We start from the raw sequence: 17,101 nt of genomic DNA, 5'->3' as shown, positions 1-17,101 counted from the left end.
TTTGGTGGTAAATCAATTCTCTCTGTTTGTTTCCCTGGTCTGCAGTAGATGCATATCATTGCTTCAGCGCTTGGTATATGCTTCAAAAGAAGGATTTCTACAAATGATGCTTGTTTTGGAGATGTGCAAACTTAGACTATATAAGAGAATCTTGTTGAAAGAAAATAAGAAATACAAAACGCCATTATAACCACTCCTAAACTGCTTATGTAACAAGGAGACGGCTTATACATCTGGATTACAAAAAATTTAAACGGTGAAATAATGCTACAACAGTGGCACAAAATCTACTCCTAGCAAATCTAAGATAACATATCAGTTGGAATTCTATACATGAAATAAGGACACTAGTCTTAGTTAGCTCTACTGGCATGCAGGCCCTGCAGTTACAACTATGCCAGCCTCTTTCACAAGCTTATCAGTCAAAGCTGAAATCCGAGCCACTTCTGTTGTAACCTCAGCTATACATTCATTGTTCTCCACGAAAGTTATACTGGTATCAGCCCCAATGCTGAGGCTAGCTTTACTCAGAAACTCCCCACTCATCTCTGCAAGTTTTTGAAGTGCACTGGTTGCAGCTGCAACTTCCAATTGTGCTGCCTCAAGTTGAAGCTTCTCTATAGCCAAGTCTCCTACACTTTTCTTCCCTATTCTCTCTTGGGCCAAAGCATATAGCTTTCTCAGATCATTAGCATCTTCCGACTCTTCTTTCATCTTCTTCACCTCCTCTTCTTTTGCTTCTAGTCTTCCAATAACCATCTTCAGCTCCTCGTCTTTCATCGTGAGATCCCTCTGAGAAGCTAGGACTTCCATTTCTTTGATTCTTAAGCTATCCCTAGCTGATTTCAGCTCAGTCTCAAGCTGTAAGATCTGCAACCTAAAATCATCCATTGGTTTCTCATTTAGTTGGTACAGAAACTTGGGGCTCATGTCATCAAATGATTTGGATGCACTGCAGTCTTCATCCTTGATAGATCTAACCAATTCATTAGTGAGCTCTGCTATCCTTTCTACCACAGTTTCAGCTTCTGAAAATTTCAGCTTGGTATCATCCAACTCATCTTGCATTGTGTGTACCTGATCATCTTTCTCCTTGAGCAAGGCAGTTGCTTGAACAAGCTGCTCCTCTTTACTAGTCAAAAGCATCTTCAGCTCTGCCACTTCCTTGTTCACTTCCTCGAGCTTATTCCTTGCATTTAGAAGTTCAAAATCCTTTTCCTCCAAAATGAGCTTCTGAGTAGCCAGCTCAGATTTAAGATGCTGAATTTCGAGTTTTGCCTCCACCGCTTCCGCCTCTTTAACCAGGAGAAGATCGCGCACATCCCCAAATTCAGCAGTTTTCTTTTCTAGCTTAATTTGGAGAGCAGATATCTCACTGATGGCCTGATGCAGAGAGTATCTCTCTTTTTTCAAAACCTCCTCTAACTCTTCCATAAGTTCCTTCTCCATGCATAACTCCCTCTCAAGCTCCTTGTTTTGAGCCTCTGCGACCCTAAGCTTTACTCTTTCACTCTCTACTTCTATGTGGGCATCTTTCAGAGTTGTTAAGTAAGACATAACACTTCTCTTCTGCTCTTCAAGTTCCTCCAATTGATTTTCCAGAAGACCCTCTCGTTCTTCCATTTTCTGTCTAGAGGAAGCAAGAGCTTTCTGGGAGGAAACCAACTCAGACTTCACGTCAATTAGAAGATTCTTCACCCTCCAAAAATCCTCTAAAGTCTCATTGGCTTCTCCAGCATGTCTATATACTTCCTCTGCTAGTTTCTTAAGCTCTTCCTGTGCCAATAACCACTCCATTGTCCGCTTCTCCAAGTTTTCCTGCGAAACTTTTAGCTTCTCCTCTTCAAGTTTCTTCTGCGTCCGAGAAATTTCCAGCTCTTCTTCTTTCTCCAGTATGGCTCTCCGGAGTCCTTGAATCTCCACGTCTTGTCTCTTGACAACTTCATTGGCTTCATTCAGCAACTGAGCCATAGATCCAAGTTCAGAGTCAGTCTTGGCAGCTTCTTCACTCATTTTCAACAATTTTTCTCTCATTTTATCCAATTCCTCTTCTTTCAGAGAAAGTGCCGACTGTGTAGCAGAAACCTCCTGGTCTCTTTCCCGAAGCTGAAGCTTTATGTCTTCTATATAGCTCGCTTGAGAAACTAACTCCTGATTAGCACGCTTCAGGCCCTCCTCTACTATCTCATACCTAGAACACGCTGCAGCAGCTTCTTTCTCCCGCCGCTCCAGCCCCTCCTTTGCGCGGTTCAGCTCAAGGTGCTCCAAGAAAACCAGTCTCTCGGCATCCTGCAAATCCTCTTCCTTCTGCTTCAACACGGCCAACACCGCTTGGAGATCACACTCCAGCGTCTCGAGATTAAACCCGAGCTGGACATCCTGCGGATGACGAGAACCTCTGCTCATCTGTTCCTCCAGCTTCTGCGTCTGCGCAAACAACCTCTCCAGCAGAATCCTCGCAGGCTCCGACCCTCCATTGCCGCTAATGCTCAACTTCCTCCCATTCAACACCGCCTTACAGATCCTCAACGACGCGCCTCCCCGTCTCACATTAGCTTTACAAGCTACTTTACTCTCCTTCCCACTGAACCTAACACAACACAACTGCAGCAACAATGCAATCAGCAATGACGTCATCAACAGAAGCATCCGTATGAGTTCAACCTAGCCGTCTTAATCACAGTAATTATCAAACAGCCTAAGATTTTAAAAATAAAATAACTCAAATTTGACAAAAATGCAGGTAAATGAAGGCAGCGAAACTATAAACCCTAGATCTTTACAGCAATTAGTACTATCTTCACCTAATCTCCCAGACTCTCATTTTGTGATTTCTCGCTCTTCATATAGAAACATTAGAGAGAGAGAGAGAGAAGGTCACCTTGCAGTAGGGTTGAGAGGGGGCGGCGAGATTGGAGCGGGTGGCGGCGGAGAAGGCCATGAGCGGTTTCAGCTGAGAAAGGAGTCCATTTTCGCCGTTGGATCAAATTAATGATCTGATCACTCGTCAATTGCTAATCTTCCGAAAAATTAGCCGGGGAATCTCCTAGGACCAAGCCCGAGGGAAGAAGAAGAAGAAGAAGAAGGAAGAGGGTCACGTTAGCATAGACCTGGCGAATCTCCTCTCTCTCTTTCTATTTTTGAAAGCTCAAAAACACCGAATTGGAAAATCCGACGTGGCGGGAGGAGTGATCCTGCGAACGCAGGCTCACGGAACTCATATTCTGTTGGGCGATAGTTAGCCGCCACCTGGCGCCATTCTGCTGATCCCCGCGCACAAGAAAGTGAGTTTTCAAAAGCTTCTACTGAGCTGCCCAGACAGCCAGACAATTTTTTGGCGATTCCGTCGACTCGATTGAAATTTTGGACTTATTTTCATTCTTAGTTATCCATATCTGGGCCTCTAACTAGGCCTATAAAGCGAAGAACTAGGAGGCCCATAACAGCAACTTGGGCTCGTTTATTTTCTAAGTACTAGTTACGGTAGACTTCCCGTGCCATTTAGGAATGAATGTACGACAAACAACAATGGAAATGTTTCACAATGCAACTGAATTGCTTATTGCTATGTAGTGCGAATTCTACACATCCATTATTTTGTGTAAGTGCAAACTCTAAGTAGCTTAAGCTATAGTTAATTATAACCGTATACGACTCTTGATGTCATTCGCTCGACAGCTAATTAATGACAGAATAATAATTGTTATAATGTAGTGCAAGCTTTACCTCAAGTGATCATACTAACTTGTCCTGTTGTAATCTAGTGCGAGCTCGAAACACTCATATTTAATCGAGCAATGGTAGATTGTCCGATATCAACTTGAATGTTGTGTCTCCAGCTTTTACCAAAACAATTACTTCTTAACTAATCTCCACATCAACATGAGCATTATATATTACCCAACTAGGAACTCCAAACCGCATACATGATTGTTGAAAGCTGATCAACTTGTCCAAAAACAACAACCCCTAACCCACAGATCTTCCACTTGATGTGCATATATAACCATGCTTGATTACCTGACAAAGCACACCACTAAATCCATAATCCAATAATGACTCCCAAAAGAAATCACTTTTTAATTTTGGAACGTCTCTAAAAGAGATAGCTACACAACCCTATAGCCACCCAATGAAGTAGTCGCCTTTTCCTTGTTAGTAACAAGATGATAAGAAATGACATGAATGAATCAATCCATTCAGATATAGTGGACAAAACCCATATATTTAGCTACCCCAGAAATATGGGCTGGCCAACCAAGTTAGATCCGTCTAATGTGATTTGATTAGATTAAAAAAGCTACATTGCAGTGCAGATAAATGGCCCCAAATAATCGCTTTCCTGAGTAGCTAGTTTTTAAACAAGGAGTGTGACATGAATCAAAACATATAAATTTGGTGTGATATGGTGGATAATCATCATAAAGTGAAAGGAACAGGTAACAACTGTATCTTGTAGCTGGTTTGTTATTATATGTGCTTGAAGATTTGGTTCAGGTTAGGTATTTTAAGGGGATGTGACATTATAAAGATAAGCATCATCATAACCTCATGGTACGAGGTCCACGAGTAATTTGATTAATTAGTAATAAACATAGATCATGCGCCTAAATATTAGCGGGTCCCCGTCTAAAAGGAATTTAATTTCATCTCAAGTTCTAAACCACAAAATTTCGGGAAAAAATACAAAGACAATATCTTGAATCAAGTCGTAGGATCATGATAGTTATTTGGTACCTTCGCGGGCAAATTTCTATTGAGATGTATACTGAGTATAAGCCGTGACAATAAATTTAAGAAAATAAGAGCTTTTTCACTTTTCAATCACACTTTTACATCTAAATTATTTAAATTTGAAGTCTATATAAATTACTTATATTAATTTTCAGACAATTTAGTAGTTGTATGTTTTATGTCAATCCGTCAACATAAAGACCTAATTGAAAAGTTAAGAAAAATGTGAATAGTAAATCAGTGCCTTTAAGAGACAGACACATACATTAAGTTCATCTAATATGTGGGTCTCCTAATAATGTACAATTCGAGTCGTACCTCTCAACTTAAATCAAACGTCACAACTTACATGGTTATTTTGTCGCAGGTGTTCTCCTTCTAATCTTCTTATCTCCAAAAGAGGGGGTAATCGCGAAAAATATTGTAGAGAGGGGACCTTCTCGGCACCCTAGCAATTTGACTTTGCGAGGTGTATAGTAAATAGGCAAAGAAGAAAATGATGAAAATTTGTAAACGTAGTGAAAGAAGTAGAGGAGCAAATGATAGTGGTGACTTTTTTTTTTCGGGAGATGCAGATCGTGGTCCGTCCAAAAAATATCCCAAGATCTTAATGATCATCTTATCATCTTCTTCCATTTGTACACCCGCGTGCGTATGAACAGCGTTTCTGTACGCTGATTTTAATTTCGTAGGACCCGGCTCTCACCACTCCCACGTCCCCGCGCGTCCCTCCAACTCGCTCTTCCCCCCGTCACGGGCCTCTCCCCCACGCGCTCTGCCGAGTTGTGTCACGTTTTGACCGGTCCTGTTATGTCGACGTCACGCGTATCTACCACCGGGGCCCGGTCGTAATAAAAGTAACAATATATGTCCAGAGAAGGAAAGAGACAAAAAATCATGGGGTCGCTACGTGGCCAGCTCTCGCAGCGAGTTAGTGGGATGAACATCTCATCTCGACACGTGTATGGCGTATGGGGGCTGGGTTGGATTGGATAAAAAGCCACGTAAGCAGGGAAAGGGATGGGAGGGAAGGACCACCGTGCGGGGCGGGGACCACCGCAAAAATCTCCGAAATCTCCTGCGGCTGGATTCTCTGCCACTAGTTAGCCGTCAAATTTTCCAAAATGACGGGAATGCCCCTGTACCTCGTTCTTCACAAAAGCAAATATTGTAGGGAGAAAGTCACGGTGGGTGGGAACCGTAATTAATTTGTTTTTACTTTTACTGGGAAGGGGTGAAAAAACGAAGGTGGTGGTTGATGGGCGCGTTTGATAGTGAAGGGGGGAGCATGAAATCTTTCTTTCTCGGATTTGGAAAACGTAGGTGGAGGTGGCTAGATACAGTCGACACGACAGTGGAAAACATCGAGGAGTCAGAAGGATTTGTGCTTTTCGTACTTCCAATTAAGGCGCGTGACTCTTTTAATGTTGGTAAAATCTAACCAATCTTCCAGTAATAATTTTTTATTAGATTCTCTCAAAATATAATTTTCTAAATAACACTTTATAATCCATACAGTAATTCTAAATAATATATTTTCAACTCTTTTTTTTTTCGGTATTACAAGCAATTATAATTGTGATTAATATGAGTTATCCTATGAGAGTTTCTCTAGTAGGATTGCTAATTTGAAATTTTCTAACAATTTATCCAATTTTAAGTAAATTGAAGCTCCAACAAAATTCCTAAGGATTGCCAGAGCCAAATTTGTCAATTAACTTATCCAGCTAAATATTTGTTCCATACGTGTTAAACTACGATTTGAAAAAACATAACATTTAGCGATTATTATTAGCGTTACTTGAGTAACATTGTTAAAAAAATGGCTAGAACTCAAAATTTTAGTTAAACATAACAATTTCATAGATGTTACTGTTGGAGCTCTAACATATCCTAATTTAGAAGTGTCAACACAACATTATACTTATTGTGCATAAAGTGTAAATGATCCACAAACGGAGCCTAAGTATCACACACAAAATAAGTGACGAGATAATATAATATTTGCACTTAAAACAGTAAAAAAATGCGACAAGACATGAACCCTCATGTCATAATAGTACACTTGCTACTAACGTAAGAAGACGTCATTTATTTATTTTTCTTCCAAAATGTATGGTGTTGCATAAAATGCAGACTTTAGATTTCAAAATTTGAATATGATGTTGGAACTTGGAAGCAAGCAAATGTTGTTGGCTTGTGTGGGTAAAAGACCTGGAAAAACTCACTCTCAAAAGAAGTAGATGCAGTGGGGGTAGGTGTCCTTCATTCCTAGGGGTCCAAGCCTTCAAATCCATGGGCGTGTCGAACACGTGCTAATAAATAGCGCGTCGCGATCAGTATCTCCTACGTATCTTCCAAAGTGCTGTAGTTTGGCGAACACAATAAATGAGGTCACAAAGTATACACTAGCCGGCCATTACTCTCTCATCTTTGCTCTCTCCCAGAAACAGAGCAAAGCAACCAGAGAAGAGTGACGAGGAAGAAGAAGAAGAAGAAGCAAAGGTTCAACCTTTAGTTTTGCGAGGGAAGTACGAACCCACCAAACAGCCGAAGTCCCAAAACCCCAAGTCCAGTCACTGCAAACAAAGCTAGAAAAACCAGTGAAGAGAGTGAGAGGAAAATGTTTGCTTCAGAAAATGGACTCAAAGGAGACCCAAGGCTTCAGGCCATATCTGAAGCCATCAGGGTTGTGCCTCACTTCCCAAAACAAGGTTCTTCCTTTCAGGGCTTTGATTTTTCTTTTTTGTTGTTGTTGTTGTATTGTTTCAAAATTAGCTGTCAGTGCTGGTTCTTTGGGGACTCTGTTGAAACAAGCTTGGCTATGTGGGATTTGTTTTTTGTGTTTTTGCAGGAATAATGTTTCAGGACATCACAACATTGTTGCTTGATCACAAGGCCTTCAAGCATACTGTCGACATTTTTGTTGATCGCTACAGAGACATGGACATCTCTGTTGTTGCTGGTACGGCACTTTCTATGTATATATATGTAAAAAATATTTTAAGCTTTACTCTTCTTTTTCCTTCCTTCTTTTGCAAGATTATATATGTGGAATGTGGGATTGCGTTATGGGATTCTTATAGTTTTGTGTACAGAATATGGTGGTTAAATCTTTGCCTCTTTGGTTTTGGGATTTGCTGCTCCTTTTACCTTATAAACTGGCTTTTGGTATTTAGAGCTTCAGTGCTTTCCACTCCAGTGAACATTAAGAAACTTTGATTCACATTCTCTCACCGAAAAAAAAGAAAGATAAAGGGGTAAATATTCATCAAGTGTAGGTGGTTTTCCAGGACTTATTTATATTGCGCACATACTAGTCTTTTTTTGAAGCGCTTCATAATTAGAAGCTAAAGAATTTCAATCCTGAAATGCATTGTAATGACACATCAGAACAGAGAAGATTATACCCTCTAGTTTTCCCCTTGTAGTTTTTTGATCACAAAGTCACTACAGGCCAGAGTTGTATTTCTGGGTCAGAAGATTTCTTTCAAGACTTCGATGACATCAATTTTTCTTATCCTTGAGAGTTTCTACTGTTGACTCCTCTTTTTACCATGTCGAAAAAGCTAGCTATGATGTTGATTGTTACTCCAACTTATCGCTGACCTCAAAATCCATGAACATGCACATTTGTTCATTGTTAGTAAAGGTTTTCGAAATACATATAATTTTGACGATTGCCTCAATTATTGGCTTTAATCATTCAATGTTTATAATTTATACAGTTAACTTAATAGTTCTATGAAGATGACCTGGATTAGAGATCTATTATATTGATTCTTTTGTGGTTTTGCTTGAATACTTTTTCATGTGTTGAGTACTATATGCAGGAGTGGAAGCCAGAGGGTTCATGTTTGGTCCTGCAATTGCCTTAGCTATTGGTGCCAAGTTTGTTCCTTTGCGTAAACCCAGAAAGTTGCCGGGTATGCTACTTTAATTTTTGGTATCTTTTTGGAGTTGAGCTAATTGATTTTGGTCCATTGAGCTGGGCTTAATCAATTACTGGAAAATAGATGTAAAGGTTGGTGTCCTTTATAAGGCTTATTCGGCCAATATAAATTATTAAGCTGTATGATAAGGTCACTTTATCTATTGCTCACTTACATTTAAGTCTCTAAAAGGGTCATGCCTGAGCAAGCTTATCTATGATAGATCAACTAAAGGCAATCTTGATATGAAAATAAGTAATTCCCTTATTTCTATGAAAATTAAGAGTTTTAGTGTAACATTTGTTCTTTGGCTTATTGTTGTTACCCTCTTAAGAAAAGATTCTCCTTTCTAAGTAAATTCCTGTCAAAAGCTACATGTAGCCATAGGAGGTTAAAATCAAATCAACCTAAATCAAAACAAAACTCCCTTGCTAGACATTGGTATGTTTGAAAGTGGTCCTGTTTGACCAGAGTACATATAATTTAGTTTGCGATCAACATGAATCTTCCGATGCTCCATATGCAGGAGAAGTAATTTCAGAAGCATATGAACTCGAGTATGGAACTGATTGCTTGGAGATGCATGTTGGTGCTGTTCAGCCTGGAGAACGTGCATTGGTCATCGATGATCTAATCGCTACGGGTGGGACATTGTCAGCAGCAATAAGCCTGTTAGGTAAGTGGTTGCTCTTGATACATCCCATTCAGTTCTTTTGTTTCTACTGGTTTAACTTCAAAATTAATCATGTCATCCGACAAATTTTTTTTTTAAATCTGTTTTCCTAGAGCGCGTGGGGGCAGAAGTGGTCGAATGTGGATGTGTTATCGGGTTGCCTGAGGTTAAGGTAATGTTTCAACCTTTAATCCTTCATGCACTAATTGGCTGGTGAACTATAAAATTGGTACTCAAGGCTCTCTTCAAAATACAAGCTCTTGATGTAGCTTGATGTAGCTCAGTTAGAAACTAACTTGCTCTCAGTCAACATATTGACCCCTGGGACCTTTCATAACCAACATTGATTTTCTATTTAATTTTGTATATTACCTTTCAATGAACATGAGCCATGCTAATCGATTATTTTTATCAAAACACCCAGATTTAAGAATGACTGTAGAAATCATACGACCATAAGAGTCAAACCTGGAACTATTCCGTTCCCTAAAAAATAAAGTAATTATTATGTAAAAACATGTATTGAGTGGTATGAGTTTAAATTCATTCTGTCTGATATTGTAAGCATTCGGTATCTAGTGAAAACCACTATGCTCATGTACTCTTTTTCATATGAGGCTTTGTTGCAGTTTATCTTCTCTCAACGATTGTGACCTTTCAGGGACAGTGCAGGCTAAATGGAAAGCCACTTTATATTCTTGTGGAGCCAAGAGAGCTAGATAACTGTTGCTGAGGAGGTACTTTCCACTGTCCTCAGATCACAATCAAGGCTATAGTTCTCAAAATATCATTGAACTCTGAGTACTAAACATACTTCCATTAGTAAGAAGATTTCAGTAGCTAATTATGACATGTCATGCATCTCGTCCTTGAATATGATCTCAAAACCTGAATTTACACATATCATGGAGCCTTTTCATAATAATTTCATTGGTTCAATATTCAAATAGATTAACGGAATACCTCATATCCTCCATGTCATGTTACAATTGTAATGTCTTTCCTTATATTTATTGTTTCATGCAGATTTCAATTGTGCTTGGGCTGACTACAGCAACTTTATGCTGACCTGTGCCGGACAGTCCTTGAGGTCTTTGGTGACAGAACTCTGCTGCACAAGGCTCATTGTGGATTAACTTATCTTTCTGTGAGATCTGCATCGCCCCGTAGGTTTTCATGTAACCTAGTCGTTTCGAACAAAGCTTGAACAGAGGTTCCAAGATATTGGTTTATTCTTGAATGGGAAACCTTTATTGTTGCATCGATGCAGTTTCTTTTTAAATTCTATCTCTGCCTTATTATCTTTTGGCTCATCAATACACTAAGTTCAAACACTCTAACAAATGAAGTACTCAGTGCTCAGTGAGACCAAGTATGACTGGACATGTAGCTACAAACAGCATTACATCTTTTCTTTTGCCAAGTTGAGTTGTAACATTTGAGTGATGGTAAAATTATGCCTATACGCTACCAGTTGAAGGATGTTATTACCGGTTGTAAATACAGATGTGGGCATTAACTTTCATGTGCAAAAATGCCTTACAAAATAGTCCGGACCGACATTGTATGGCATATTAAAGAAGAGGAATATAAGGATACACAGCGGTGAAACAGGGATTCAATAATTTTCTCAAGACTTGTATATATGTAATAAGCTTACATGGTCGTGTTTAATTAGAACTATATGAAACAGCATATGATCCACTGCACCGAATTATTCTTTAGAAGAAAACTGAAAATTTACAAAATTCATTTCTACATCTCTACTTACACTAGTTATGTTTGTTGTTGGGGGCATCATCTTTCTTACACTGGATGTCCAATTTTATAGCGTGACGTATAACGGAGTTCACCTGTTTCCGCAAGCTCGCATTCTCAGTAAAAATGTCTAAGAGCATCTTCCTCAACTCACTATCTGTGGTCCTGATATCATCGGCGACATAATAAGCTTCACCAACTTCAGAAACAATTCTGTTGTCTTGTTCCAAGAGTTGTGCCTGAACAATGTTGAATGATGAGCGTAGATGACAACATATAAACGGTGACAGCACAAGAGTAAAGATATAAATACGTACCTCTGAAAGTAGGTTGTTAATTTGGTTATCTGATGTTGTCAACAAATCTGAAGCCTCTTGTATTGAGGATGAACACAAATTGAAGTCATCTTCACCTTCAGAAGGAAAATTGGTATTGCACTCCTGAAGCTGTTTGTGAAGCATCTTGCATTCATTCAACAATTTCTCCCTAGCAGCTTCTGCCTGCTTGATCCTCTGCTGTTCCCGTTGGAGAAGTTTCTAGAAAAGAAAAGAATCAACTTTAGGCATCATGGTTATTAGATTAGTAACTCTGAAAATCATCAGCAGCATACAGACCATTATTCAATCAGACTATAAAATAAGCAAAGCATTGCCCATAAAGAAGACTACGGGCAAAAGCATAAATTGGCCATCTTTCTGGTTCTGGATTACAATAATCCATCTTAGCATAAATTTTCTCTATCTAGGGGGGGTAACTAAGAACAGAAACAAAAGATTAGAATCAAAGGAAACCCATAGTACAAAAAGTCAAGAAAACAAATGACCTAACATAGAGAACAATGCCAGTTTGAAAGAGCAGGAATTGCACACAAATTTGACACATTACCTCAGCTTCAGATTTATCCTTCAGAGACTTACTAAGCTCATGCTTGAGTTGTGCTTGAGAACTACACAAGCATTTGACCTCTTTAACAAGAACTTTAATATCTGCTTTTGATTTTGCTTCTAGCTCTTCATATCGCTTTGACAAATTCTCAAGCTGCTCTTTAGAAGAATGTAATTCTGGTTGAGATATATCCTTCTCCCGAATAGTTGAATCTATTGTTGCCTCTGGACATGACATCTTATCCTGGAACCATGTCATGCAATTTCAATCATTATGAATTGCAGATGCAATGAGATTAACACAAGACAAGAAAAATTAAGGAATTATAACCTGTTCACACAACTTTAATTCCATTTCCAATGACTTCCGACGAAGTTCTTCCATATCCCACTGCATTTTGGTAACCCTTTCCCTTTCAACCAAAATAGCTTGCTGAAGGTTTTCCTTACTCTTTTGTCTAGTAGTTTCAAGTTCCACTTCCAAATCCTTGACCTGCAAAGACCCAAATAATTATGGCTTAGCAATCCTTTTGTGAAATTAACATGTCAGCATTTATTAATTCATACCACAACCTGCTAATACTGCAATTTTGAACTGAAAAATCATTGCATTTAAGTTATTAACAGATATTAACAGTTTATTGTATGGAGACCCACATAGAAATCTACATAAACTCCACATGGACCTCCCATCAACAATGGGATCTCTGGTTTCCATCAATCGCTAAATGAGATGATGTTCTTCCTATGGGTATGAAACCTTGAGAGTCCACAATTAAAGACTGAACATATACAGTTTCCAAGTCAAGAGAGGTCAGATGAATTCCTAAAGCTAACGCACCTGGCACAATTATAGAACATACATTTATTGCAAATTATTCACATACCAGCATCCATTATATTGAAATTGTATTTTTCCTTTCACATGACATGTTATGAATGTTTGACATAAAGCAGAATAAACTCAATTAAGGATTGATCTATGAAAATAAAAAACAAACTAAAATGACCCTGATCACTAAAAAAGAGAATAACACAGCTAATAAAATTTGACACACCTTTGTTGCGAGGTAATCTTTGACTGCTATTTCCTGATTTAATCTAGCTATAAGATCTTCCATGTCTGTTTTAGCTGTGACTAATCTTTGTTGCATGGTCAACATAAATCTGTTCAGTTTAGGACGCTGATCCAATGGAAGAACTACTTGACTGCTGCCTGAAGTTTGCAACTCTCTACGTCCAAGCATTTCCAGGATCCTTGAAACATCAGCACTGCCAAGAAGGTCGAGGGTGCCATCACTAATTGAATTTGGAACCCCAGAGTTAGACATTTCACTACCTCTTAGAGAACTTACATCACTTCCTACACTTTCATCTGAAAATTTGCGAGCATGACTAAGACTTTTACTATGCTCTGGCTGGGAAAAGAGATCCATTCCATTACGAGGTAGTATTGAAGATTTAGAAGCATTTCCGTTAAACAGGTCTTTGCCTGTAACATTATTCACATGCCTTCCATGCATTTTATGTTTAGGAAGGCCTTCCAATTGCTCTAGTATAGTCTGCCCCATGAACAGTCCCTCATCAATATTGGTCATGCCAAACTTCACAAGCTTTTCTATTGGGCTTGTTAGATCCTCATCCAATGCCAGATCTTCGATACCCAATTCTGAACTATCATCCCTTCCTAATCTTGGACTCCCCAGGTCAGATGTCTCATAAGCAGTGTCACTTCCATAGTCAGAGGTAATGGACGAGCTACCAAAAATAGCAGGTACTGTCGGATGGGAAGGAGATTGAAGTGAATTGGCTTCTGAAGCGTTCTGACTTGTGTCTTGGAATGCTGAAATGCATATTGATGAAAGATTACTACAGTAAACACTACCACAAAGATATCCAGATACGCTACGGATCCCATTGTACAAAATTGAGCATGTCCAACACAAAATAAGAGGCACACCAGCAGATAGTACAAGAGAATGACTTACAGGACCTCGCAGCAGATTCTAATTCAAGAAATGATGCCACTAAAACGCTCCTTGATATATCTATATCAGATAGCAGCTTTGTCGTCCAGGCCTCCAAAGAGCACCTTCTCTGCAACAAAACTGAACCTTCTTAGGACTATTAGCTGCTGACAGAAAAGTGCATGGATCATGGATGTGCATGTGCTTGGAGTCATGGAAACCATTCTGTCTTATAAATTTTACTTATAAGTTAGCAGGAATCCTTTATATGAACATATGCAAAACTCATTGGAGTTTATTCTATCCATATGCAGACACTATTAAAAATCACATTATCTACCTCTTCCAAGAGCTCCTGACTCTTCATCCGCAGAATGCCCTTGGGTGGAGTTGGTGGGACATTTTTCTTGGGATATGCCTTTTTAAGCTGCAAATGACAGAAATGAATAGGGATTTCCTTTTGTAACTTCAAAATTAAATAATATTCAACTTTTGGCATTCATTAAAACAGTCTAAAATATTACGTAAACTTACATCATTAAATAACTTCAGAAAATCATTAAACCTTCTTAATACTCCACTTGTAGTTGTAATACCTTCCGGTGATTGCAATCCCACCTGAATCCTGTAGAACTGTCCCTTAAAAATGTTATAATAGAACTTGAAAGAGGCTAGTATGCTATAGATGAATGTAAAAATGTACGAAATGGATTCAATTGAATTAGTGTGTGCAGGAAGCTGTTTACTTGAGTGAAGTTATATCTATTTTACGTTTATACAAATTGAACTACAGCAGTTGTTCTTATCAATGCTACTTGGTTATATCTATTTTATGAATTTGAATAATATTGGTAAGCTGATTATCAGCATATATCTAAATTGGTCCATGAAGAATTACAATGCATATTGTCCTCGTCGAACAAATTTAATATCTATGATGACAAACGTATAGAAAGCCATTAAACATCTAACTGACGACTGATGCAACATCAAACATACGTAAACTTCAAGCTCAAAAAGTACATCCTTGGATGTCAGTTTCCTAAAAATCTCCTGAAAGATGATAAACAACATCTAAGCCTGAGCATGCATAAATACAGGTGCCATTCAATTACCACTACAGGGTCCGAATTTCTTGATTTGGGAAGAACAACCCAGGAAGGAATGGTAACACAATAACTCCATCCTGTGTGAGGATCATGCGGCCAAACTGTCTCCCGCCCGTTCTGCAAATAGAATGTCAAACTTTTTGGATCAGAGAGATGATAGCCCTGAAGTAATCGTTTCTCCGACATACAACAAATAGTTAAATATTGACATGGTGGAAAACCAAGAGGGGTATATGCACATCGAAAAAGCAACCGCTTCTCCTGTTTTCCAATACATTATCGACATTGTAGCTCCATATTACTTGATGATGATGATGATGATGATGATGATGATGAAACAGTGGCAAGAACTAAGTATCTTAGGCACATCGACAAATGTAATTACTTGCTGATTTGCAATTAATCTGTAGTTAAATTCTCAAAGCAACTAAGCTCCAACAAAAACTCTGAGCCAAATTGAACAATTATAGTGAAAGCCAAATCATACATAAATGCTGAAGAGACTGAAATTAAACTTGATCAGTTACTGTAAATGAAAATTAAGATAGATAATAAAGCAATGAGCTTCAGAAGAAAGCAAGAACAGACCCATTTCCGCGGCGGAGGACTCCAATCCATACCGAGCGGCAGCGGCGAAGTCCCATCGTGTCTGTGCTTCGGAGGACTCCGTCTCTGCTGCATTCTTCTCCGATCTCTCTCTCTCTCTCTATCTAACAATCGAAATCGATCATCCTCCAGAGCTAGGGTTTTGGTGATCGGATCAGGCGACCCGGCCAAGGCGAATCGGTCATATAGAGGCAAGACCCCGAGCAGGTGGCCTCCTCCGTATGGCGCACGTTAGCTGGAGGAGAATGGGCGACGTGGCTGATCGGAGCCGGGAGCGGTTGCGTGTCACCTGCGCCGATTAATCGTCTTCGTCTTCTTTCTCTTTCGCTTTTTGTTTTCTCAGGAAAACAAAGTCTGTCAGTATTTTCGGTGCGAAATTCCCTTTTCATTTTTTATTTATTTTTATTATATATTTTTCTTTTATTTTAGGGTCAAAATCAGAATTATGACTCTCTCTCTCTCTCTCTCTCTCTCCACTGTCTTCAAGCGCAGGCCTGCATTGAGCTCCACGGCAGTGATAGCGATGCGATGAGAAAAGTTTTTCTTCAGCGTCAAGGTTTGTCCATCCATCCCACTATCTAGTAAATTCACACTTCATTAGAAAGTTTTTTTTTTCTGGTTAATGATTGCTCAATAACACTTTAAAAATAATACAATGTAGGTTTGATGTTGTAACTTCTTCAATGTAATCAGTCACATTTGTTATTGGCGAAGCTTACTCAGTGATTTTTTGCCGAACAACTTTGTTCAAGCAAATTGGTAGCTAGAGGATGATGCTTGATCATAGCCACCATGACAAAAGGTTATATTGTTATTTAAGTTCGTCCACTATTTCAGTATACATCATAATTGATGGAGTACAAAGTTAGCATTAGATAATATCGTTGTTGATGCTATTGCTAATGTTGAACATTTCTCCTAAACTTGTTGGGTAGAAAAAATATCAAGAGAGACCTCAAGAGCTTTGCTATTCGACATTGTAAACTCTACACGCGTCAGAGTCTCTTCCATCTAATAAGCTATATCATTATCATTGGGCTCTTAAATTTGAATATGATTATCCAATATATTTTTATGACTGAGGAAAATTCATTATTGTATTGTGACCCATGTATTTTTACTTTATGATACAAACTATATTCACAATTTGCGAATTACTTATTATCAAATATATCGAAGAAAATATGTGAATTGTGTCATAGCTAGCAATTCAACATTTTTTTTATTATAAAAAAGAACATCTATTTTTTGTAAAGGGTTAAATAGATATTTCTCATTTCTCTATTCTCCATTCATCCCTCTTCCTTCTCTTGGATAGAGCAAAAACTACAACTATTTGTCAAGAACGAAAAAAGTAGGAGAAGACGGTGAACATCATGTGTGAGGAATAAGATGATCAAATTCAAAATAAAAACAAGTCATTAGATGTCGTTGGCAT

At 38.7% G+C, this 17,101-nt stretch overlaps 3 protein-coding genes across 5 annotated transcripts; 1 reads left to right on the top strand and 2 right to left on the bottom strand.

The window, feature by feature from the left end:
- Window positions 1-93: 93 nt before the first annotated feature.
- LOC126784823 (uncharacterized) lies at window positions 94-3,084 on the bottom strand. Its single transcript, XM_050510332.1, has 2 exons — window positions 2,882-3,084; window positions 94-2,604 (listed from the first exon to the last, which is right to left on the bottom strand). The coding sequence occupies exons 1-2, from the start codon at window positions 2,939-2,941 to the stop codon at window positions 364-366; spliced, it is 2,301 nt and encodes a 766-aa protein (XP_050366289.1). The 5' UTR covers window positions 2,942-3,084; the 3' UTR covers window positions 94-363.
- A 4,058-nt stretch (window positions 3,085-7,142) lies between these two features.
- LOC126784830 (adenine phosphoribosyltransferase 5) lies at window positions 7,143-10,602 on the top strand. Of its 2 annotated transcripts, none has more exons than XR_007670989.1 (7): window positions 7,143-7,448; window positions 7,589-7,699; window positions 8,568-8,660; window positions 9,193-9,342; window positions 9,453-9,511; window positions 9,969-10,076; window positions 10,366-10,602. XR_007670989.1 is itself a non-coding variant. In XM_050510341.1 (7 exons), the coding sequence occupies exons 1-6, from the start codon at window positions 7,358-7,360 to the stop codon at window positions 10,070-10,072; spliced, it is 576 nt and encodes a 191-aa protein (XP_050366298.1). In that variant the 5' UTR covers window positions 7,144-7,357; the 3' UTR covers window positions 10,073-10,076; window positions 10,366-10,602. The 2 variants fall into 2 exon arrangements, 1 of the variants encoding a protein (XP_050366298.1); XM_050510341.1 differs by having other exon boundaries at window positions 7,144-7,448; window positions 10,001-10,076.
- Window positions 10,603-10,956: 354 nt separating this feature from the next.
- On the bottom strand, window positions 10,957-16,010 carry LOC126784824 (PX domain-containing protein EREL1). 2 transcript variants are annotated; one of them, XM_050510333.1, is made up of 10 exons: window positions 15,646-16,010; window positions 15,064-15,174; window positions 14,483-14,581; window positions 14,289-14,375; window positions 13,970-14,078; window positions 13,040-13,824; window positions 12,313-12,474; window positions 11,983-12,225; window positions 11,415-11,633; window positions 10,957-11,336 (listed from the first exon to the last, which is right to left on the bottom strand). In XM_050510333.1, the coding sequence occupies exons 1-10, from the start codon at window positions 15,736-15,738 to the stop codon at window positions 11,112-11,114; spliced, it is 2,133 nt and encodes a 710-aa protein (XP_050366290.1). In that variant the 5' UTR covers window positions 15,739-16,010; the 3' UTR covers window positions 10,957-11,111. The 2 variants fall into 2 exon arrangements, with proteins under 2 accessions (XP_050366290.1, XP_050366291.1); XM_050510334.1 differs by having other exon boundaries at window positions 14,483-14,573; window positions 15,646-15,666.
- Window positions 16,011-17,101: the final 1,091 nt, after the last annotated feature.

The sequence above is a fragment of the Argentina anserina genome, chromosome 2 (assembly GCF_933775445.1).
Source record: "Argentina anserina chromosome 2, drPotAnse1.1, whole genome shotgun sequence".
NCBI lineage: Eukaryota > Viridiplantae > Streptophyta > Magnoliopsida > Rosales > Rosaceae > Argentina > Argentina anserina.
This window is presented reverse-complemented; position numbering and strand designations above follow the sequence as displayed.